The sequence below is a fragment of the Odontesthes bonariensis genome, chromosome 21 (assembly GCF_027942865.1).
Source record: "Odontesthes bonariensis isolate fOdoBon6 chromosome 21, fOdoBon6.hap1, whole genome shotgun sequence".
Classification (NCBI taxonomy): Eukaryota; Metazoa; Chordata; class Actinopteri; order Atheriniformes; family Atherinopsidae; genus Odontesthes; species Odontesthes bonariensis.
The window spans coordinates 30,229,906-30,255,549 of NC_134526.1; the positions used below are offsets into that span (position 1 = coordinate 30,229,906).

General features: G+C 40.0%; 1 protein-coding gene across 2 annotated transcripts; it reads left to right on the plus strand.

Moving 5' to 3' along the window:
• Positions 1 to 436: 436 nt before the first annotated feature.
• On the plus strand, positions 437 to 24,779 carry gna13b (guanine nucleotide binding protein (G protein), alpha 13b). Of its 2 annotated transcripts, XR_012768187.1 has the most exons (6): positions 437 to 757; positions 5,446 to 5,675; positions 8,273 to 8,323; positions 15,991 to 16,191; positions 17,212 to 18,070; positions 18,508 to 24,779. XR_012768187.1 is itself a non-coding variant. In XM_075454887.1 (5 exons), the coding sequence occupies exons 1-5, from the start codon at positions 475 to 477 to the stop codon at positions 17,581 to 17,583; spliced, it is 1,137 nt and encodes a 378-aa protein (XP_075311002.1). In that variant the 5' UTR covers positions 437 to 474; the 3' UTR covers positions 17,584 to 24,779. The 2 variants fall into 2 exon arrangements, 1 of the variants encoding a protein (XP_075311002.1); XM_075454887.1 differs by having other exon boundaries at positions 17,212 to 24,779.
• The last annotated feature ends 865 nt before the right edge of the window (positions 24,780 to 25,644 follow it).

Genomic DNA, 25,644 nt, shown 5'->3' on the forward strand with positions numbered 1-25,644 from the left:
TGTTGCGTTCAAGGAAAACGTGTTGTTTTGTGTCCCTGTTTCTGTGCACGTGACAGACAAAAAAGCCTACATTTGAGGCACTCTTGATTGACGCCCCTCGTAGACTTTTTTTCATTGTCCAGACATGGATTTATGATAGATTATAAATGATTTTACAACAATGTTTGGGTTGTTTAAACAGTGTATGTGATTACTTATTTTGATGTTATTGGTATAATTTGATTTATTTGAGAGAACAGGGTGTTTCGTTCCCCCACTTGAAACACAGCACTTGCCAAAGACACCAAATGAACACACATTTTTGCTAGTTCCACTTCTCTTCATGTAGGATTCTCATTACATTTCGTTGTACTCGCTACATCTGTGAGTGTTTAATGTTATTTTGAAATGAATTCCCACGACATGTGAATGCAGCAGCAGACTGGGGTGAGCTCAGCCGTCCTCACCGACCGTATCGATGAAGTTGTTTCAAAGATGGCGGACTTCCTGCCGTCCCGCTCCGTTTTATCTGTGTGTTTCCCAAACTGTCTCCTTACAAGCGGCGAGGTAGAACAGTTGCGGAAGTCGAAAGAAATAGACAAGTGTCTTAGTCGAGATAAGACTTACGTTAAAAGGCTAGTAAAAATCTTACTACTTGGAGCGGGTGAGAGCGGCAAGTCTACTTTCCTCAAACAGATGCGCATTATCCATGGGCAGGACTTTGATCAGAAGGCCAAAGAAGAATTCAGAGCTACAATTTTTAGTAATGTTATAAAAGGTAAGTCTGCAACGAGAACCCATTGTGTTCGATTTGACGAAGCTAGCTTGTTTGGACCTCTGTACTGGTCATTTAGTTCGTGTTATAATAACTCATGTATGGGAAGTTGAGAGCCATGCTAGCCGTGGCTGAAGAGATTGGGGTACTTTCTGTGTTCGACAAACCTAGTCTGGTTAGCTAGTTAAGCAACTGAGAAACGCCCATGCTATTTGTGTATGTCTAACGGTGGGACTGAAGGGGAGCTGCGAAGCATTCAGCTGGTTGTCAATTGTTTGTGCTTAACCAGAGCTCCTCAGATATCTGTGAAGTTTTCCTTTCATAGTGCCCAGCCTCACTTACCGTAAACAATGGTTTGACATTGTGTAAGTGTTCCTCATGGCTGCTGTTAGCACTCAAACTTGCCTCTTGGTTGTGTATGCGGAGAGCGTGACACAAAGTGCTTGTTTACTGTAAACAGAATCACTCCTATCATCCTTTGTGAACACGGATATTCTTTCCCACCCGAACTAACAGCAGGATTGACCGCTAAAATGAAATTTCTGAAAACAGATCAAACCCCTTTAAAATTATAGCACAACATTTGATCTATTATTATTATTATTATTATTAAGGCTTACACATGTAAACACTACATAGATGGGGTTAACAGAAACTGGGACATTTAGTCAGAGTATTGATACCATACATATATACTGGTGGGTCCGTAACATCAGCCTATCATCTAACAGTAACTAGAGCAAACTTGCAGTTTTTCAGTCAATTCCATATTGAGCAGTTAGATATATTTTTGGACACCAAGACATGCAGTTTTGAGTCAGCTGGAAATTTGTTGGTTGGGGCATATTGAATCATCATCAAGTTTAATGCACATATGGAAACAGTGTCACCAAATGCATGAATGTCTCCTGTGGTTGTGTATCAACCACATACTCTTCATCCTCAACAATAAAGTGCAACTAAAGGCTTATATAGAAGGGTGTCTTTAAATCTACTGTAGACAAAATATGCTTTAAATCCTGGTAGTTCCTGCATGTTGTTGGGCTGGTTCACATCCAGTATGGTTTCTGTTTCTAAAATGTGCATAATTACTGAGGCTCTTTCAAAGTGAATGCTGTGATCTAAGTCATCCTCTTCTGTACAATGGATCAAGTGCACTCTGCAAGCCATTCTTTTATTAAAGCTTAACTTTTGCAATGAGCACAACCATGTACATGTACACCTAAAGTACATTTTCAGTTTTTAAAACTAGCTAGAGAAAAATCACAGTATGGCATATGACTAAGTTCACATTTCCTTTCCCTAAACATCATAATTGCTTGGTTTCCACTTTTGACATCAATAACAAGAGATAGATTTATTTGAAGACAGCTAAATCTTGCGCCATCTATAAATGCAATCAAAGCACTTTTTTTTTATGTGAGGATGTGTGTGAGAAAGACCTTGGAGACCATATCGCTGATGAACAATCATTACACCAATACCTATGCATGTTTAGAATGTTATCTCAACATATAATAAACCTAACACAAAGAACTCTGCCCTGTGAAAATGAAAGTGATGTGCAGAGCAAGACAAAACTGTCCTCTCACCACAGAGTTTAGGGTAACAGCCCACCACTGCTGTTGAAATAAGTTGAAGTTTTTAAAGTAGACTTGAATATGCAGGTCTGAAATCCCATGTAATAAACTGTTTATGCATGTCTATATGTTTTTACATTCACAAGTAACTACAGAGTATACAATCATGATCAGTTTCAACGAGCATAAATTGATTGTAAGTACTCAACCACCGGTAGACTTTCCTGTTAAATGTCTTCACATGTCAGCAGTGTCAGGGGAAAAAATTACACTCGAACACACCGCAAAGACAACCTCCAACTGCTGACTCGGGTGTAGAAGGTACGCGCGTGCAAGAGAATACAACTTTGTAGGGCAGAATTGACCAGGAGTCCATAAATGATTAAGGTAAAAAATGTTATTTATTAGTTCAGTTTTTATTATCCAGCATAATTGTAACTGAGTAATGGGCTGTTCTAATATGATTAGACTTAAAAACCTGAACCTAAGACATCATATGAGTCGTTTGCTTTTATTAAAGGTTTCATGGCATGCTTTTCCATGCTTTGGACTCACTCTCAAGACTTTGAGTTTGTTTTTTTGAGTTTGTTTATCCTGGCCCGCAACACAGTTGGGGAAAAGCTTTGCATTTGTTCGCTATACTTTACGGATGGCAGTTTTATTAACAAGGCCCAGTGCACACAAGCTTTGCAGAGAGACTGAAGCTACACTTCTAGGCTGTTTCAACAAGAAAAGGACACAAGTCTGAAAAGCAAGCAGTGAGTGGAACTGTTTTGAATATCTGTGTTGTGTTGGCATTGGACGAATGCATCACAGGTACACTGAGTGAAAAGGCAGCTAGGGGACCTAACAGTATTTTATGTTAATAAGTGATGCACAAGAAAATTGACCGTACCCATGTTTTTACTTCTACTATCACTTAGAAGCACAGTTGGTCACACAAGCAGGTACTGAATATATTTACCAAACCAAGACGTCCTTCTTTATTATTTGTCGTGGCGGTTCATCGTGCTGCTCACTTTGATGATCATTATCTTATTCTGGCTCAAACACATGTGTTTGGATCTCATGAGTTGTTGAGTTTTAAAACCGTTAGGTTTGATTCTTGCTGGCCTTGATTGAACCCACTGTGGTCACCGTATCATAAAGTGCCTTGCATCCATCACATTGCAAGAATCTTAGCTTTCCAAAGTTAAGTCCCACATGTAGCAACTTATCACACCAAAGTTGTGTTGAAAACACTTGGTGACCCCTCTGTTGACCTGTCAGAATGTTAACTCTTTCGGTGCCATTGACGTCTATAGACGTCAATTTAAAAAAAACCGCTGACTGCCAAAGATGTCTATAGACGTCAATTGCGTTTTTTAACGGAGCGGGCTGGGGGACAATCTAGTGGAGTTCGTCACTAAATCTTAGGCTTGTAAACACTAAACAGAGAATATACTGGCAAAATTACCCGCAAGGTGGCAGCAGTGCCACTTTGCACAAAAAAAAGAAAAAGCGTGTTTTCTCCGTTTTTTTGGTCAAACAGCTGTTTTTGGTGAAACCAACCTATGTTCTACTGTCTATTACTAAAGGACTGAAAATGGTAGAAACAAACATTTTTGTCCTGATGAAAGAAGAGAGTCTACTCTTTCGTTTGGTAATTTCGGTGTGTACATAGTCATAAGACACACTTTTCTGTGGGTCTTGGAAAATCAGTCAAAATACTGTAAAACACTTGGCAGTATGGGTGTCTCTGAACTGAAAATGGCTGGCAGCCAACGAGTTAAAGGTGACATATTATGCCATTTGTTTAACAAGATGCAATTTCATGAGGTCTTATTTAGATGTATGAGACAGGCTTTGGTCAAAATATCTGTTGGTATACGCACAGTGGCCCTTCTCTGTCCCTACTGAAAGACCTTTCTGGCTTTGAAATGGACCAAATTAAAACAGTCAGATGAGAAGTGGTTATCTGAGGCTGGTATCATGGAACGTGCCTCTCCAACCTGTCATCACTCAGCTTAGTGTACATATTCATGCACAGATTGATGCAGGACTGTAGGAAAAATGTTAAGAATTTTTTTGTTTGTTTGTTTTGTGCTGATGAGCCACAACTGAAATGTCAAAACGGCTTGTAAAAGACAAAAATGCTCATTGTGTTGGTGGTGTTCCCAACTCAGAGCAGGGAAGCAGACGGGCAAATGCAGAAAGGCAAAATGTTTTCCTTAGTAGCTAAAGACACAAAACATTTAGCCCGAGCTCTCAGCTCATACATCTTCCAGAAAGCTGATTAAACCTGTGTGTCGGAGATGGAAAAGTTCTGAAGTGATGAAAGCAGCATTCACGTAGCAGTAATTCAAGCTCAGCATGCCAGCTCCATGCTCATGTCTGCTCCCTGGACTGCCAGGTTCCAAATGAGGCTTTTTCATTTTTTTTCAATTTTACATCAGAGTAGATTTGTGGCTGCAAAGTTTATCACTCCAAAATTATTCAATTTTACCTCAGCACTCTTGTCAGAAGGAGGAAAAAACTTCAGATGTGTTTCGACTTTGAGATAAATTCAGTTTAAATGCTGACGCTCAGGGATGGGCACTGAACTCTGTACTTTCACGCATAAGGACCCAGTTACATCCGTTCTACCAAGCTCATTCGCGTTGTTCAAGTCCAGCACATGGAGTTAAACTTTGCTTGCCACAAACTCGAGTTTCCATTTTTGGAGCTTTGTGAGCTGCTCTCACACACTCGGATATACTCACTTTACAAAAATACACTCCTGTGACCTGTGACAGTCTCCTCACGCCATCTATGCTTAAGCTGTATGGTAGACTTAAAAAAACATCCAGAACATAGTTTAATAAGACAGAGTATATGGTACTGACACAATTAACAATTAAATTGTTTAATTGCAATTATTAGAGATAACCAATGCGCAATGACTGATGCAACAAGTATAATCACAGTTCTAGAAGCTTTGTCCCATTCTAAATTCTGCTGCAGTTTGTTGATGGTATCCATATTACACAACTGTACAACTTCAAGTAAATAACGTTTCAGTGATGTTCTTGGAACAGATGGAATAATCTAAACAAGAGGACATTTCTGATGTTTTTCTTTCTCCCCCTTCAGGCGTTCGAGTGTTGGTGGATGCTAGAGAAAAACTGCACATTCCTTGGGGCAAACCATCAAACCAGCAGCATGGAGACATCATGATGGCATTTGACACACGGTCATTAATGGCCCATGGTCACGGCATGGTAGAGCCCAAAGTTTTTCAGCACTACCTACCATCAATCCGGGCACTTTGGGCTGACCAGGGCATTCAGAATGCTTATGATCGGCGTAGAGAGTTCCAACTGGTAAGGCCCTGCACCTAGGTGGTGCATCATGTTGTGATCAGCAGCACAAAGCCTCTATATAGGGATATTGGGATTAAAGGCAGTACACCTAGCATGAGAATCGTATGATGTTGTGATAAACTATTGTTACATTACTGGATTATTCTGGTCAGACTTGTAAAATCTATTTCATAAAAGATTAACCATAGCTTTGATTTTTGATTGAAAGTTCAAATCTAAATTGGGCCATCATCTTCAATTATAAGAAAAACAAATTAAAAACAATTGATTGATGAATCATTAACTATAAACAAATTATGAGTAATTTAGTTAAACCATAAAAAGCAGGGGGATTTTCGAGCTTTTAATGGCAGATTTTGGAAACAAATAAATATAGATGAAAACATTTGTTAAAAGGTCAGTAAAATGAAATAAATACATCCAAATGTAATTTAGACCAAAAGATGTGGACAAAACGTCATATCAGAAGTGGGATTTTTAAATCCTCTTTCTTTGGGTAATTCTAGCTTAAAGTCCAAATCAAGAGGGTTTTTTGTTTATGTGACCTGTGTTGTTTAACAATCTCAGGTTTGGAAAAGAGAATGCTTTGTTTTTGAGACTTTACGTGAAGGACAACTAACATCAGCTGAAGGGTTTGATCAAGCCACTGTATAGTAACCTAACTGTTTTCATTAAAAGGAATGAATGCAGGTGCACTTTAAATTTAGGTGTGGTATGACCACGAAGATACAAAAATTGGCTTTGTTTTAACACTCAGCTATTCTGTTGCTAGCCTTTGAATGCTGGTTGCCAGGCAAGCCAGTAGCTGATGCTATGCTGGGTTATACACATAAGTAGTTGTCTTCTCCTTTCTCACCACTGATCTTTAGGATGCTAGCACCAGCTAGCATCAGTTTGAAGCTTGTCCCTTTTTAATTAAATTAAATTCATTTTTATTTATATAGCGCCAAATACAACAAATGTCATCTCAAGGCACTTAAACAATATAGTCCAATTCAAGCCAATTGGAATTCAATTCATTGTAATCCTAATTATTTACAAAATAATCAAATTCATTCATATAGAGCCAATTCAAAAACAATTTCCAAGCTAAGGAAACCCAACAGATTGCACCGAAACTTGTCTTCAGTCCAATCTCCCGTCCTGAGCGTGCCTGAGGCAACTGTGGAGAGAAACGACTCCCTTTTAACAGGAAGAAACCAGGCAGAACCAGACTCAGGAAGGGTGGCCTTCCGCCTCGACCAGCTGGGGTTTGAGAAGACAGAAAAGAGGGGACAACAAACACTGTAACACCATTCAAAGGATACCTGTTGGAACAGGGAAACACGAGTTTAATGACCACAATAATGTCACATTTACATAATATCATTTGAGAAATTAAACGTGAAAAAGAGTAAAGTGAGGAAAGGTGTGACAGATGAGGCCCCCCAGCAGTCTGGGCTATAGCAGCTTAACTATGGGATGTTTCAGGATCACCTGAGCCATCCCTAACTATAAGCTTTTTTTTTACTGTGCCATATTATTTGAGAATCTATGACACCCCCCATCTGTTTGTTTTTTTGTGTGTGTTGTTCTGCAGTGAAGTTTACTGTCATTCATGGTATATTACTGCATTATTACTTATGACTTGTTTTTGGGGTTTTTTCAGTGTTTGGAAAGGTTTTTGTGTAGATACACTCTGTACCTCACCATTTCTAGTTATTATGTTTCTGCTTTACATTTAGATAGTACTTAATAGAAGTTTTTTATGCTTTTGAATCACATTGATTCTAAAGTCTAAACAATACTTTTGTGTGGAAGCAAGGCTAGCTAAGTTACATTGTTGCAACATTTGCACCTTTTTAAACTACATTTTCTCAAGAAAGCACCCAATGAAAGAAATAGCAACTTCAAGCTGCCTGTTCCCGCTGCAGGCAGAGAAAAGAAAGCTTGTGCTTCTGTGGGTGTGCTCCAAATATGGATATGGAGAAATATGGTGCCAGTTTTATCACGTAGAACGTACAAAGTCTTTAGTGAGTAGAACAGTCTGGCAGCTGATAAGGACGTTAGTATAAGTGGGACAGGTTATGTAATGATCCATCAATTTTCTATACCTGCTTATTCCAAATCTGGGTCGTGGAGGGCTGGAGGCGGGGTACACCCTGGACAGATCGCCAGTCCATCACATGGCCACACAGACAAACGAGACAAACAACCATGCATGTTCACACACACTCCTAGAGACGATTTCGAGACACCAATTAACCCATGGTGGGAGGAATTGCCCAGCCATATGTAAATATGTCAGTGCAGGAACAACAGGCCTCAATATCCTTTGAGATGTGTTTGGGCTACATCTTAGTTTAAAACAGCTCCACGTCTTCCTTATTTGGGTCATCGTTAACTTAAAATTACTTCCCATGTATCCAACTGCAGTTACAGACTGTATCACAGCTTTTTATGTTTCAAGTATCCGCCATTTTTTTTTCTGGATGGATGGTGTCGCATGCAAAAGTAAAGTTAAATGTAACCCACTTTCAATTTGATGTGAAAGCGTTTATTTGCTTTCTGATATGCTACATTTAAAATGGAACTCATCTCTCTTCTCCTTTTCTCAGGGGGAGTCCGTCAAGTATTTCCTGGACAATTTGGAAAAGCTTGGACAGTCGGTAAGTCCCACCCACGCAGCAGTTAGAGCCCCTCATGTTCTACAAGCAGGTTGGCTGATGAATCAGATGGGTGTGATAACACTCAACTAGTTTGTTGAAAAGAGAAGTGAAAGCATTGTCTTCCTGTCCTCGCTCATGACTACACACGTGTTTGTTCATGTGTTCCTTGTTCCTCCATATAGCTGCCTAACCGAGTCAAAAACTACAGGTGATGGTTGGGGACATTCCACAAACACTGTTACCGAGAAGAGTTTTGAAAATGTGTTTTGTTTTTTTTTACAAATTTTTACATGTGTGGGGGAATTAACCAAAAAACCTGTTGTGATCAGGAAATGATTCACAACTATTTGTGAAAAGCTGCATTAAGCCATATAGAAACAGATGATATGCACACTTATGAAAGTCTGAAAGCCTAGTAAAAATGAACAGAAATCATTGATGGTGAAACTGAAGTCAAGCTTGCCAATCAGTGCATCTTTTTGGAAATTATTCTAAATGGAAGAAGTAGTCAGTAATTCCTCCCGTCGTCATGTGTGTGGTGAAGCAGAGAATTTGTTTTGCTTTGTTATGCACTTCTTGTTAACTTTCATTTCATAGATGCTATCAGGATGGCATGAGGAACTCCTATTTATTTCCACATTGGGCTTTGATATAAATTGAGCTAAGATGCATTCGTGTAGGTGTCATCATGCTACCAACAAACTAATAGATGCAGACAATATACTGGGGACCTAGATTCAAAACAGCAAATTGACAGAGAAATGTTAGAATGGTGCACTTGCAATAAATTTTCAATAAGCTGTAGAGCTTAGACCTTTTATACCGTTGTGATGGTTGCCAATTTTTTTTAATGAAAAGGGAACCCACTTGAGTTTCTGACACGATAAAGCCTAAAGGAACAGATACCTGTGGTTTTTTTTTTCTTTCGTTTTTTTTTTTATGCAGACAACTTGCGCTGCACAGACAGTCTTTGTACTCAAACTAGAGTAGAAATGGGAAAATTGTCAAACAGGGAGCCACATCAACTTCCACTGAAGTGGAAACAGTTCTGTCACACTTTGTGCGCTTCTTCACTCACACATTTATTTGTCATTTGAATTTGCTGCCGGAGAAAATTAAGGCTTGGTTTACCAATTTTGATTATAATTATCAAAGTAATCTTGAGTGTTGAGCCTCTACATTTACAGCCTGGAAGGCATAGAATGATAGCCTGGGTGCCAGCCGAACTTAGCCCCGCCCATAAAAGTTTTGGTCGGGAAGTTCGGTCTGGCTCTGCTCAGTTGGGAAATCATTATGCCCGACCAAGAATCGGTCGACCCAATCAGATTGCCAGGGCGGGCTTTATACGATGATGGACAGATGATCAACAGGGACATTATTGACTACGTCACTAAAGAGCTGAACATGGCTGCCGCTGAAGAGCTAGGGTGTGTAGATTCTGCCATCGAGTCTGTTCTACAGGATCTCCACATTGCATTCATTTTGAAAGACGAACAGAGGAAAGCGATAAAGGCTTTTATCGATAGAAAATATGTTTTTGCCGTCCTTCCTACAACAAGTGTGTGTTGCTTAATCTACGTCACATACTACGTTGCTCTGATTGGTTGTAGGTCTATCCAATTGAGCGAAGAGGCATTTTTTTCTCCTGGTTCAGTTGAAACACGCCCCATACTCAAAACTCTATTGAGCGGTATCAGACTCATATTCTGACTAGAATCGTGAGTATGACGTAGTCAGGCTAATAGAATGATACCTCAGCTCTGAGATATGATGAACTTGCACCACTTACATAGTCCTGTTAGGAAAAAAAAGGTCATGTAACTCAATAATGCTCTGACAAGTCACCAGCATCAAATCCAAAACTGACCAATATAAAAAAAACTCATTATTCTCTAAATTTCATATGTTTTCATATTATTCTTAACAGAACATGCTGGCAACGATTTCATTTCGACCCAACTTTTTAATAACCATTCAGTGCTTTTCTTTTGTCACTTTTGTCCATGAAGCTCTACTTGGAAAATGTTTATATTCATCAAAAAGTATGGACAAATTTAGCTTGTTTTCCAAAAGAAATTCAGAATAATGAAACTTAACATTACCACTTAGTCTAGTGTTGATATTATCATACTGTCGTGTGGACCAGCCAACCGTACTCGAGCCTCTTGAGAGGATAGATTTTGATCGAGTCCAGGTATACATAGAATCAGGTGTTTTTTGTTTGTGACATGAAATGAAACCATCACACTGTGTTGATGTAGATTCTCAGTTATTCAGGTCATGGTAATCTTAAGAGCTGGAATAAGGGCAGCTGGACTTTTTGGCTCTTCAAGACGTTTCACCTCTCATCCGAAAGGTTTTTTAGTTCTATAAATATGATCTCCCCTGTTAGTTCTCATCAGAACTCTGGCTGCAGCATTTTGGATCAGCTGGAGGCATTTCAGAGAATTTGTGGGACAGCCCAAAAATAAATAATTATTATTGGTCCAATATTAAAGTAACAAATGCATGGACTAGTTTTTCTGCATCACTCTGAGACAGGATGTTCCTGATTTTGGCAATATTACAAAGGTGAAAGAAGGCAGTCCTAGAAATCTGTTCAAGTGTCCTGGTCAAAAATAACTCCAAGATTCATCACTGTAGTACTAGAAGCCAAGAAAATACCATCTAGACTAACTATATAGCTAGACAATTTCTACCTGAAGTGCTCAGGTCCAAAGATAACAACTTCAGTTTTGTCTGAATTTAGAAGTAGACAGTTCTGAGTCATCCAGGTCTTTATGTCTTTACGGTAGAGCTATATATATATATATATATATATATATATATATATAATTTTGTACATATCGCACAGCACTACTTCAAGGCATGCTTGTAGTCTGACCAACGTATTGGTTTCATCTGGTTCCATAGATAAGTACAGCTGAGTATCCTCAGCATAGCAATGGAAATCTATGTTACCTAATGGAAGCATGTATAAAGTAAAAAGAATCTGTCCAAGCAAGTTTTTGAATTGGCTCTATATGAATGAATTGGATTATTTTATGAATAATTATGATTACAATTAATTGAATTCCAATTGGCTTGAATTGGACTTTATTATCTAAGTGCCTTGAGATGACATTTGTTGTATTTGGTGCTATATAAATAAAAATGAATTGAATTGAATTGAATTGAACCCTGTGGAACTCCATGACTTACTCTGGTTTGTGAGAAAGATTCTTCATTTACAAGAACAAACTGAAATCTTTCAGATAAATATGACTTAAACCAGCCCAATGTAGTTTCTTTAATCCCAATAACATGTTCAAGTCTCTGTAATAAAATACTGTGATCGATTGTATCAAATGCAGCACTAAAATTCAACAGGACAAGCACAGACGCAAGTCTGCTATCAGAGGCTAAGAGGATATCATTGAGACTCTTCAAACCGATTATTTCTGTGTAAATGATCATAAAGTTGAACTGCAACTATTTTTTTCAAGAACTTTAGACAAAAAAAAGCGAGATTGGATATAGGTCTATAATTAGCCAACACTTCAGAATCAAGAGTAGGCTTTTTAAGTAAAGGTTTAATTACAGCAACCTTAAAAGTCTGAGGTACATATCCTGTTAATAAAGATATATGAAAGTGTTGATTAAGGGGAAAACCTCCTTGAACAGTCTGGTTGGGATTGGGTCTAAATTGGGTTAACACTGCTCACTGGTCTATATGGGGATTATAGGGAATTATTCACGGAGTCTGGTCCATTTTTCTTTTGCACAAGTTTCTTGTGTTTACCTTGAATCCAAATCTAGCCTAGCTACTGACTGCTGTGAATAGGGCAGCTGACAAAAAGGGAAAGACCATGTGACAGATTGGAAAGACAGCTTACAGGAGGCAAAGACCCAAAAGGTGCAGAAGCCACGTGCAGCAATAATAAATTGCCACAGTGAAGAGAGTGGCAATTCAGTTTGTTCAAGAGGGGGAAAGGTAATAAGACGATAAGGAGGCAAGGCAGCTTGGAGGATGCTTGTGATTGGGAGATGCAAGTAGATTTGGAAGGAAAGCTTGTTGTTCCCCAGGAAATAGCCGCTACAAATCTATGACTTGATATAGTCTTGTGGTCTAGGAGTAGAATGAGTCTATATCATAGAGCTGACTGTTCCTTGGGAGGAATTAGTAGCAGAAGCATATGAAAGGAAAAAGCTTAGGTATGTGGAGTTGGGGGCATAAGCAGAGCAGCGAGGATGGAAAGTTAGGATATGTTCAGTGGAAATAGGATGTAGAGGATTTGTTCCAAAGTCTGTTGTCTCATTGTTGAGGGAGTTGGGTAGGGGTGGGTATTGGCAAAGAAGTCATGATTCGATTCGAATCACGATTCACATGCCACGATGCGATACTATCACGATGCATCATGATACTTGAATTATTGCGATGCATCACGATGCATTGCGATATTTTCACTGAACATAATTAAAAAAAATAATACAGCCATTACCAGTGGCTGACTGGCTGTGTATGATCTGGATAGTGTCTTCAATTGATACATAACTCAAAGATAATCAATTCATAACTGTATTTATTGAAACAACTTTTGGAGGTATTGCCATTAAAACAAATATTACTGGACACACTCATCAGAAAAAGTGCATAGGATTTATAAAACGTAAAATAACAAAATAGGGATGATCAGTACAGACAAAAAAAGTGCATAGGCTTTATAAAACTATAAAAATATATATATATACTGTATAAATATTGCAAACATCCCTTGCAGCGAAATGCATCAATTGCATGTGTCCTATCATTAAAGGCATAAAAAAAAAAAAGTATCGATTTTAAATAATCGATACTTGGCGTCAAGAATCGATGCAGTAGAAAGCTAAAATTAGAATCGCGATGCATCGTCATGACGATTATTTTGCACACTCCTAGAGTTAGGTGTAAGTGGACAGAGTGTGAGGAAAATAGTGAAGGAAGTGTCAGATGAGGCAGTAAAGTCCAGTCAGTGAATTTGGATTAGAAGAAGCAATAGTAGCTGGGGGCCCAGCAGGGGGAGCACTTGGGTTAAACAGACTCTTTGAAGAAACAAAGAAGAAATTCAGGATATTTAAGTGGCGGGTGTGGTCAATGTGAGGCTTTTGAAACCAGGCGGCGATTTTAGGTGAGTTGGCTTGTATGGCCTTGTTTTTGCTGGCATTTTTAGTGATTGTAGGGCTGTTTAGGTGAGTTTGTCTGCTGAATCTGCTAGTGTGTCTTGTCCTGCCTCCACCTCTGGCACCCTCTATACTTTCATTACCCCCTACCCGAACCAGGGTTTGAATCCCATTCCTACTTATCTTTACCTCTTCTATTTCTACCCCCTACCCGAACCAGGGTTTGTATCCCAACCCCAGCTATGAGTGGTGTGCAGTTGGTGAGAGGCCGTAGTAGCTTGTGGTTGTGGAAAAAAAGATGGTTGTGGTGTGAGGAGCAGTGATGGCTGGCATTAGGGGGGTGACTCTGGGACGCCAGTGGTCTTTGTCTAGCCTCCTGGAGGTGTTGTGGGCCCAACTAGACGAAACACTGATGAAAGGAGGTTCCCACCTGATGACCCCAATGACATGTTGGTCAGCACTGCTCACTGGTCTATATAGGGAGTATAGGGAATTATTTAGTGAGTCTGGTCCATTTTTTCTTTAGCACAAGTTTCTTGTGTTTACCTTGAATACAAATTGATGGTTTAGAAGAGACCATTGCTGTTGTTAGCTCAGAGGGATCAACTGAACAGAATACAAATCAGGTTCTAAAGATACTTCTAAAGCTGCTGTACTTTAAGATACATTAGTGATAATAGCGGGAAGGATTTCATTAATCGTCTCTGATTGAAACAATTTTACTGGCAAAGAAGCTCATGAAATCATCACTGCTGACAGTTAAAGGAATACCTGGCTCAACAGAGTTCAGACTCTTTATCAGTCTGGCTACAGCGCTGAAAAGAAACCTGAGATTATTCTTATTCTCTTCAATTAATGATGAATAATAAGCAGTTCTAGCTTTACGAAGGGCTTTCTTATACGTTATTAAACTATCTTTCCAGACTAATTGAGAATATTCTAAATTAGAGGAACGCCATTGTCTCTCCATCTTTCTTGCAGTCTGCTTTAAAGCACGCAGCTGTGAATTATACCAAGGAGCCAGCCTCTTCTGACTGATTACCTTCCTTTTCAGAGGGGCAACATTGTCCAGTGCTGAAACTGTAGTGCTGTCTACAAGAGAGTCAAGTTTAGCTGGAGTAAATAACATAAATTTGGTAATGATATTACATATTACATAACATCATCATTGGTGCCAATTACGTGGTTAATTTTCATGACTGGATAGTTGAAAAAATTCACTTTGCTTAAGTTAGAGTCAGAACAGACTGAGCAGTCGAGACAGTGTTCCTGCCCCTCTGCCTTCCAGTGTTACCGTTACAATTCTATTAAAATTGATTTCCATCGTTATCCAAATGTATGTCTTAGAAACTAGCTTTGAGAGACCATAAAGCAATAAGCTTTAGGCACACTATCCTAGTCTCTCATTTGTTTATGTGCGCTGGTATTTCAGGAATGCAGAGTGTTAAACAAGGATGTCCCCAAAGCAGCCATGTGCACTGATTTATTTCTGCAAAACAACGCTCTTTCCCTAAGAGTTGAGTAATTGTTTCTCAGAAGTTGTTCATAAGATGTGTGACTGACCACACTAAAGTCTTATGCGTTTTTTCTGAATGATTACGTTGGAAGTGTAGTCAAGAGAAATGCTGGGTGTTATAGAGAAATGTAGAGATGTGACGACATTGCACATTTTTTGACAGCTTCCTGGGCGAAGAGGAAGAAAACATCCATTCTATTAAACTCAAATAAAAAGTGCTGCCAGTGGTTGTAGTATTTAAAGGAGTAGCAGCAAATATGAAAAAAATGTCTTCACAACGGACAAGTGATGAATGCATGAATCAGCATCAAAAACGTAAGACCCAACACACACTTAAAAAGGAATAGAAAACCATTTAAACTTAGTGATCACTGATTTATATTGGGGTTCCTTCAGGTCCACACTGTTTAATACTTAAAAGGGAAGTTCGTTTTTTCCGCAATAAGGAACCATGTTACCAGTAGCAGTAGCAAATTCTGTGTAAAGATGCTCCTGCGGCGGCGCGCGTCAATGACGTCATCCCAGTGTGTTGAAAGCCCCCGATAGCCCCCAATAACAACAGCATGGCAGCTCTGAACTAACAGTGCAATATTGCACGTTCATTCATTCATTGCTCTTAAAGTATTGGTGAAATAAAGACAGATAATGCCTTATTTAGAGGCTGTATTGTCGCTGCCATGTTCTCTCCCGTTATATGGATATACGAGGATCTCGAGTGATCTAAATAGCGTCCGAAGGAGGCCGACTTTCACCAAACCGTTATCTGTGAGTAGATGAACGTATTTCATGCCAGAAATAAGGTCCAGGTTTAAAAAAAACGAACTTCCCCTTTTAATAACCTTCTTTTGTGTTAAAGTTAGGTAAAGAGTCGGTAATTCAGTTTGTGTAATAATCAAAAATTACTCCTGAAAATGTATATCTAAGACTTTAAATGACTAAGTTTAATTTGCTTTTGATCTTGGAAGAAAAGCTGTTAAATTGTATAATTAGAAATGCAATCATTTATTTTCAGGGCTACCTTCCCAACCAGCAGGACATTCTTCTGGCCAGGAAGCCCACTAAGGGCATCCACGAGTACGACTTTGAAATTAAGAATGTGCCATTCAAAATGGTGGATGTCGGCGGCCAGCGCTCCGAGAGGCGGCGCTGGTTTGAATGCTTTGATTCCGTCACTTCAATCCTCTTCCTCGTCTCCTCTTCTGAATATGACCAGGTGAGTTAGAAGTGCAGGGAAGAGCTAAAGTGAATCAATCACAGACACTCCCCACCCACACACCCACTTTGAGCAACACCTGGTGATATTTGGAGGAAAAATGGAAGAAACCTGACAGGAGTTAACTAGATGGAGTGAAAAGAAAGAAGGGAGACAAAAACTGAGTACTAATCAGGTTGGCGAGGACAGTATGCACATCAGAAATACACTGTGCCAGAGCAAGAAATACCTGCAGAAAGTTACAGGAAAGAGATGCGAAACAGAGGGTAAAATACAGGCTACTAGTAGAAGAAAGGAAAAAACCTTGAGGTGAGATCAGTGGGGAAAAACAACAGAATGAACAGCAGAATCAGAACATAAGCAACGTTATACATTTGGTTTCTGGCAGTGAAGTTGTCTTTATGTTTATGTTTATGCATTTAGTAGATGCTTTCATCCAAAGCGACTTAGAAAATGAGGATATAACATTACAGCTAACATTACAGCTAACATCAAAGCTAACATTAAGCTTCCTACATAAAAGGAAACCACTAGTCAGACTGACAGGGGTGACAGTGTAGAGATAGAGTGCAGGCATAGAGGGAAGTACAGGGTAAGTGCTAGGGTAGGAGATGCTCTGTGTCTTTAACACAGTTCAAACATGCTACTCATACCAGAAACATTTTGGCACTGCCAACTTGACCAATGCATGCATGTAGGCCTCCTAGCTCTGGGGCATCTGTGGCTTGTCTTCCAATCAGAAGATTTGATGCTGGATCCTCAGCCCCTCTTCTTGTCCTTGGCTAAGGCACTTAATTTACCACATTGCATCGGATCCTCTTATCGGTGTGTTATCTTTAAATAAATAAGTGCTGTATATATCAAGAGCTATATATTATAAGAGGCACTGTATGCGTGATGGTGTGGGCGGGAAATAACTTGAAGGGCTTTATAGTGTTTTTTAGGACCCAGATGAGTTCAAAAGATATTCTATAAGTGAGGACCATTTACCATTTCCAATTTCCCATTTAACACCTCTAGGTGCTAATGGAAGACCGGCAGACAAACAGGCTGAGCGAGTCCCTCAACATCTTTGAGACCATTGTCAACAATCGGGTGTTTAACAATGTCTCCATCATCCTCTTCCTCAACAAGACGGATCTACTGGAGGAGAAGGTGAAGCAGGTCTCCATCAAGGACTACTTCCCTGAGTTCTCGGGCGACCCTTCAAGCCTGGCAGATGTCCAGTGCTTCCTGGTAGAATGCTTTCGGAAAAAGCGCCGCGAGGCGCTGCAGAAGCCACTTTACCACCACTTCACCACAGCCATTAACACCGAAAACATCCGGTTGGTGTTTCGTGACGTCAAGGACACCATCCTGCACGACAACCTCAAACAGTTGATGCTCCAGTGAGGGAATGGACCAGGACCAGGAGGAGGAGGGACGGGTTAGGGCCGACAGAAAGTGGGCGTCACAGTGCCTTTTTTCCTAACAGCAGCCCGTAAGGGGAGCGGGCCGTGTCGTAGCATCCAACCTCCCTCCCTGACTTTGACCTTTTGCTCGCTTATGAACGTAGACTGTGTATTAAAGCCACAATTACAATAGCCATTCCCCCACGCTTGCTCTCTGCCTTACTGAGCTTGTTCACTGTGACTTATAAGAGCCAACTTTGGTTGAGAGCTTCAACTTCCACTCACTTTTCAAACCACTGTAAATGACTTTGAGCCACTACTCTGTTCCCATGCACAGTCTGCAGTCGAGCTCTTCAACACGTTTCCTGGTATTTCCACTTAATGCGCTGCTCTGATTCACATCTTCACTTTGCTTTTTTCCTCTGCTGCTCTGCTCATTGTTGCTGTGGAGGGAGAGGCTTCTTTTAAAGCATCGAAGTCCCTAGCAGGTAATTGGCAACCGATGCCAGGTGTTGCCTTCTTTTGCAGAACTAATGCAGCTTTGTCTTTTGGTGTTGCTTGGCGATGACATCACAGGGACGGAGTTGGGAATGCCCTCTCAAAGCATTTGAGCACACACAGATTGAGATAGGAATTCACATTTCTAAATCCACTTCTAATTTTCTTATCATCAAGTTTCTCTTTCTAACCTCTGAATATACTGTATTTACCTATGAATTTGTCTTTAACTTATACTTTATAGGGGTTTACACATTTTTGTCTGCTGATGTACTCTGTTACAGTTATTTAAAGTGGCTGGGGGGGGGAGGGGATGTTGGTGTGAGCACAGACAGAAAAAATAGACCACTTGCTAACTTAACCACAATGCTAGAAGGCTAACTTGTGCAGGGATAAGATTGACACGTTGTATTCTGCTGTTTCTCAGGGCTTATTATAAACCACTTCCCAGTGGCTTTTCTCCATATGAGAGAGACTCCCTGTGCTTTAGAAGCAGAGCTCCAGCCATCTTCTACCTGGGCCATATTTCACCATCAGGATTTGGACAGAATGACCCCATTTCCATCTGTTATTAACAGGAGAGTTGTATCTATGTGTTACCTGAACCGTGACGTCTGATGGTAATTAGCCTTGTTATGATCCTAATTCTTTTCCCATACAGATCTAAAGCTGCAGCAATTAGTCAATTAAAATAAATTTATCGGCAACTATTTTGTATAATTTTTCCTGTTTCCTAGTCTAATGTTGCAATAGATTGATTATTTTTTAAGGTTCTTGATTGTTGACATAAAATTAGATATCTGATGCTGTTTTGATTTTGAGTTTCATCAACTAAACAGTTGATGAATCTAAAGAATTATCGTTTTTGTATTGAATGATCATGAAAATTGTAGATTCATTATTTCAGTATGCAAAATTTAAACTGTCATGCAAAGTTTGTGTCCATTTTGGTATGCTTTTGTGGCGCCGATATACACACTTCGATTACCAGGAGGACACGGGGTCTCTGGTCTGTTTCAATTTGAGATTTGAGCTGGAGCTACTTTTGGGGTCAGTGGTGCAAAACAAACAAGAACGGCAGTGTGGTCACATATCTGGTGTAGTGCGGAGTCACACTGAGGCAAGCTGTCAAATCCATTGCTGCAAACACGTCATTGTCTGCGAATAGAGGAGCTCCAGGAGTTTTCAGAGATGCCACGTACTGTTTGTCAGGCCAATTCTTAGATCATTTAAGCGCAAGCTGTAAAACATTGGTCAGTTTAAGTTGGTTTAATATTAGAACTATTGTTTTTATCCTAAATGACCACTACAGCATCAAGTGTGTCAGACACAAACAAGTACTTAGATCATTTGATCCATGTCATGGATCCTAAGTCAAATTTGTACCGAAGCCCAATGAAATCAAACATCCCAGCCTTTTGGTCTCATCTCTCAAAGTTTAGTGTAATATAGGAAAAGTGATGAGATGGTTCAGTCTTTCTTTTGCAGTCTGTCCTACTCTCCCTTCCACACATTCCAAACAGAAGGGATAGATTCTGCCTGTATGTGACTGAGTTCCAGCAGCTGCTGACTGCTTGCATTGTGTAAAGTATATGTCTGAGTATATATACAGTTCACAGCAAACCTCCGTGCTCTTTACTAACAGCCAGTGGAACCTACCAAACTCATGTGTATGTCTGACCATGACTGGTATTTTATTCCATGGTGTTCATTGAAACTAAAGCAGGAGTGTTTTAGCCTGCCTCACATTTTTTTAGCAGACAGCCCCATTTGTCAGCTCCTGTTAAAGGGTTCAGTGCGTAGACACTGAGGTCGAGCACTTCTGCCTGCAGATCCGTGGCTCCTCTGATCCATCCCAACACCGCTGGGGACTGAGTTTCTGTGTCTCTGCTGTTAGACACGTCTAACAAAGCAATCATAATCTTCCTTTTCTAACAGGAGCCATCGTACTATGTGCATCTATGTGGTTTCATTCTTTTGTTGCTCTTGTTATAGTTGCTGTAGTTGCAAACAGCAGCTCACTGCTGAGACTAAAACGCCCCCCTGCACTGTAGCTGGAGCATCTCTTTAACTTCCCACACAGACCCTCCCACTGAAGCTGCTTTCATGCTCACTTCGGAGTCCTGAGATGTTGCAGAGATGCTCTGCAGTGGGATGGAAGAACGTAGATGCACTTGAGGCTGCGTGTGTGAATGCTTGAGAGAATTTCTCCCAGCTGCTGACCTGCATGCTGCTCTGGTTGCTCCCAGCTCCTGTTGGGATTGGATCAAACTGTCCATACATTCTCCTAACTTTCCTAACTCTGTTGATGTTTGAACACAGCTGGAGTGAATGTTGCAGACTTTTGCATTCTCACATGCCACTGCTCTGGACTTCAGTGTCTATATGAAAGCAGCTGTTTGTACACCACAGCAGCGTTTCCTGCCTATAGTGATAACTCCATTCAAATGGCTGTTTGAGTCATTTAGAGAAGCTGAGGTCTAATACACCGGTTACCTTTTTAAAGATTGCTACATATTAGCACAGCTCTCCGAGTGTTTTGAACGGTTCTCTAACCACTCAGCCACAGTCATGTGATCGGTTGACACTTTGGGTCAAGTATTTGAGTTTTGTGTGCTGGCGTTTCCTCCACTGTGTTCCTCTTTCCGACTCCAATTCTCCAGACATCGCTGCAGCTTTGATGTTTGCTCAGCATTAACGTTACGTTCGGACTAACCCGTCGCCTGCCAGCCGTAACACTGATCCAGCTTTCATATCTCCCAAACCAACGAGCAAACTGAAGTGATTTCATGCGTTTCCCAGCTCTTCTAAAGAGGAAGCTGATCAATAGGGCCAGCTATAAGAAGCTCTGAAATCTGCAGAGTTTGCAGTGCAAGCGGGCGCAGTTCTCCCTCCATCAGCCCAAATGAAGCAGCCCTCTGTGTGCATCTGTGAGACAGAGACAGTGTTCTGTATGATGCTGCTCGCACAGCCTGAGCCCCAGAAAGGCCTTCTTTGTAGAGATTCTAATCATTCTGTCTTCAGGTCAGACGGAAGCCTGTTGTGTACTCGTGCAATGAAGTCATCGTAAACAGTGCTCCACCCTGAGGCAGCATTTACTCCCGCTCAGCAAAGCGGGTTTATTATGGGGGAATAACACGGGAGCATGAACAGATGTGTGAGCGATGGTGTGGGACTATATGCTCTTTAATAGAGTCATCAGTTAGTTTGTGCTTTATGTCCTTAAGGCGAGACACGGCAGGCAAAAACAGTGATCTTTCATGCAGTGGTCAATTCTTAGATTTTGGGCCAGTCTACTCCTTCAATATGTGTTATTTCAAAACATAAATTAAACTGTTTATTTCATCACATTTTGTTTAATCGCGGCAGTACGTTTCGCCCAAATTTACCAAAATGAATTCCCCTATTTAAATCTTTAAATGCCGTTTTCTCAAAATCAGTTTTTTGTATTTTTCCAGTATCAATATCTCAGCCTATGGAGCACCTACTAACACCAAACCTTCCAGTTATACACATAGCAGTATTCTGAAGATATTTACAGAAGGATTTGTTGATAAATCATTCCTGGCCTGATTTATGTGACATAATAAAAAAAAAATGGCGAAAATGGATGTTTTTTAGGCTATGGACAGTATATTTTAATTTCCTAGGAAATGAAAGCAGATATCCTGAAATCCCTCTGTAATTTTCTTTTCATTTTGTGTGTAAACAAAATGAAAAAATAATTTTGCACCTGGCTTTATTATATGTTCAGATCTATCTTCCAGAAATATATGCAAATTTATGCATATTTAATGAGATAATGCCTCATTTGCATAATTAAACATACACATTTCTAAAACTTGCAATACATTTTTTTCCCCATACTTGTATAACTGAGGAAGTTTCATGGTGATATCTATTATTTTAAAACATTACCCTATTCACCTGGAGTGTCTCGCCTTAAGTTTTCTAGAAAAACTGTTGTGTTTCCCGAACATTGTGACGGTTAAACGCGTCGGTGTGTCCAGAAGGCGCACGGATGGCTGCACGTTTGAGCGGCCTGTTGCCCTGTCACGCAGGAGGCATGCACACAGAGCCGGGCAATAACTCGGCTGCAGGGGAAGCTAAACTAAGTCAGTTCTTTTCGGTATTTCAGTCCGACACACAGTGCTGCAGCTGGATCCTGGACTGGCTTACCTAAAGAAATGACATGCATACTTATCAGTTCCACCTGTTCTTTTTAATGTTCTGATGAGCCTTTGTTAAAAGTTCTCTGCACACCTTAAAAGGGACGGATACATCTGAGGGAGATGCAGTCCTCTCCACTCTCTCTACTGAAAATGTGTAGCTTCATCTTATTTGTTAAAGGATCTGTACTTAATTACACTTTGGGCTTTGCATAATGCTGCATGAGAAGAAAAACTTTGTGTGTGTATAGTACAAGCAAATGTGATCTGTGAGTAAAAGCCTAGATTGATTTAACTGTAAAAGGGGGAACTGAGTTCATTACCATCACTGTGAAGCGTGACAGGAAGTAACTGACCCAAAGATGTCACATGATTAGTGAATGACACACATTGTAAAAGTCATGTCACTACTTGACATGTCACTAAAGTGTGTCTTTTGGAGTAAATGTTGTTCAGGTGTGGTGACATTCCTCCCACCAACAGGTTGGAGCAGACGCGTCCATCCATCATCCTGCGTCTTCAGCACAGCGTAAATCTGACTGACTTCTAACTTCTTGTGTATTTCTCTCGCCAGAGGTAGTTTCTGACCACAAATGTATCTGTTTTGTATGTGCAACACCATACTTTTAACCAGTTGGATTTTTTTCTTTGTTGTAATGACATTGAAAGGCAGATATGGAAAGGAAAGGAACCTGAGCCCAGCCTGCTGCACTAAGGACTTGGCTTAGTACATGTTGAGCTGTGGGGCTCCTCGGCTCTGGTGCTTAGTGTACACACGGTTTAAGAGGCGTGTTGATGCGTAAAGACCTAATACGCTAAACCGTTCATCAGGGTTGTGGCAGCATCCAACAAGAAAACAAGGCCATTAACTTTCAAAAGATCCATAATGACTGTCATTTTATTAATCCTGTTTATAGCTGATTTAAAACTAAGCAAAATTGCTATCATAATTAAAGATCCTGACAAATAAATTGATGAATGGGCACAATATATGGTAGGTCGCCTTTTGTTCTTACAGTGGGCAAATTGTCATGGTGATTATCAAATATCAAATTGTCATTAGATGTAAAAATCTGCCATATAAAGCCTAATCCCAGTGTAAGAACTACACCAGTGTGTATGGGGTGCAGCGTGCTGTAGTTACGGGGAAATGTATCACGGGACAACCAGTGTAAGTTGACTAGCTAATGCAGCTGGCTTGATGGATTCATCTATGTGGGCTGCTCTTAAAGATGAGTAGTCTTCCGAATCAAATACTGTCCCAATTACTAAATGGTTTGTGTCACAGAAATAGCTTGGCAGCCAATTTAACTGTGTTTTAACTTTAAAACGGTAAAGTCTACGTCTGTTCTGCTGCATTTAAATGTTAAGCTTTCAATTACAGTATAGTTCAAACCAAGATCCAAAGAATTCCAAATACAAAGGCCAGTCATCGTGTTTGAAAGTTACAAAAAAGCTAAAGTTTTCAGTCTAGCAGAAAGATTCTGAAAGGAGGCTCCATTAAAAACTTTTAACTCAAAATTTCAACCTTTGGAAAAAAGGGAAGCCAAGAATTCTCCTCACGTCATCGTTGTCTTCGTCACTGTACTGTCTTGTGTTGTTCTCCTGAAGCGTGTTGGGAAAACAGCCCCCCCTTGTGGACATGTGTGGTGTGTGTCTGCATTAGCTTTGTGAAAACAAAGCAGAGGTTTAACTCGTTCATTGTTTTTCCTCTACACACTTAACATTTCACTGTGTCTGCTCTGTCATAGAGGGGTTAAAAAACGTGGAAGGGTCTGACGGGTTTCCCTGTTTACAGCATAATAAACCCTCCGATTTTTTTGGCCTTTCCCACTCGTGTGAGCTCCAGTGCTATACAGCCGGAGGAGCGGGGATATCACCCCCTGCCATGCCTCGGACGTTGGTGGTGATCGGTTCGTCTTTTCTGGAAACTAAAAAGTTTTCTTTCTTTTCTTTTTTTTTTTACCTTCTCTGCTCTCCAGAACCATACTGAACACTAAATGTGTCTTATCGGTCAGCCATTTACTTTGCCTTTTTACATTTTGGTGTTACTGGTTTTGCACACTGCCTTGTCTGTATTCTGTGATTCTTCCTCCATCATCACAGCAGTAACAGTATCAATCTGAAATATCTCATTTTTCTGTAGAAAAAAAAGAGAAAGCCAGTGTTACCTTACACAGACCATGCTATGCAACAGCACTACTCCACAGGAATGATTTGGTGTTCTGTTAATGTTGTAAAATAATCTCACTGACTGATTGATCTGTTCGTGTCTTATAGAACGTGTGTCTGTTATCGCATAAGGAAAATAATCTGCAAATGACCTGCCAAATATAAAGATGTTTAGTACCTCCTGTTCTGAGCTCTGCCTCTTCTCTAAAATCATGTTAACAAAGTTTGGAATATTTTTAGTTTGATGCCAACAGTCTGATGTAGTTTTGGTCATTTCAAACAGACAAGCTTTCAGTGTACAGTCTAACTTATGCTCTTTTAACTATCTACTCATCAATAAATTAGCAGTTTTTTTAAACCGTTGTTGTTTGAGGTGTTGATTTTCACACACATTAAATGACAGAATGCAAAGCTTACGAAGTTGACAATTTTACGTATTTGCTTTATTTTTAGTGCTGGGCAACGATTAAAATGTTTAATCTAATTAATCACATGATTTCCCTGATTAATTGCGATTAATCGCATTTGTACACAAAATCCAAAAATGAATCCAAAAGTAGTGTATAGCTTTTAGCATTTAGTTTTATTTTAAATGTGCTGCCATATGAATGAAAGTGCCATAACATTTGTTGTGCAAACACACTTTTAACATCAGCATCTTTCTGTAGTTTTTATGTAGAAGCCTCGCTCCACTGTCTGTTTCCTTGAATGACTTGCTGCTATCAGTTGTGTGTTTTGCCTTTAAGTGATATTTTATTCATATTCAAATTCAAATTCAAAAATACTTTATTTATCCCAGAGGGAAATTAAATGTTGATGTAGCTCAATTAAATCAAGGAGTTATTATAGATGCTGATGGCTGTGGGCAGGAAAGATTTCCTGTAGCGCTCCGTTTTGCATCCAAACTGAAGAAGCCTTTGACTGAAGAGACTCTGTTTTCATAACAGTCTCATGGAGAGGATGTTCAGGGTTGTCCATAATTCTCTTGATTTTATGCAAAATCCTTCTTTGCATTATTGTCTCCAGAGGTTCCACAGCCGTCCCCAGAACAGAACCAGCCTTCCTTATCAGGTTGTTGAGTCTTTTTAGGTCCCTGCTTCTGATGCTGCTGCCCCAACAGATGACGCAAGAGGAAATGACGCTCTCAACAACAGACTTGTAGAAGATCTGCAACATCTTGTTGCAAACCTTGAAGGACCTTAGCTTCCTCAAGAAGTACAGTC

Excerpts from the sequence above, each read along its gene's own strand:
- gna13b (XM_075454887.1), top strand. The coding sequence starts at position 475 with ATGGCGGACTTCCTGCCGTCCCGCTCCGTTTTATCTGTGTGTTTCCCA. Across the intron at positions 5,676-8,272 it reads GGCGTAGAGAGTTCCAACTG|GGGGAGTCCGTCAAGTATTT; the intron begins GTAAGGCCCTGC and ends TCCTTTTCTCAG. Across the intron at positions 16,192-17,211 it reads CCTCTTCTGAATATGACCAG|GTGCTAATGGAAGACCGGCA; the intron begins GTGAGTTAGAAG and ends TAACACCTCTAG.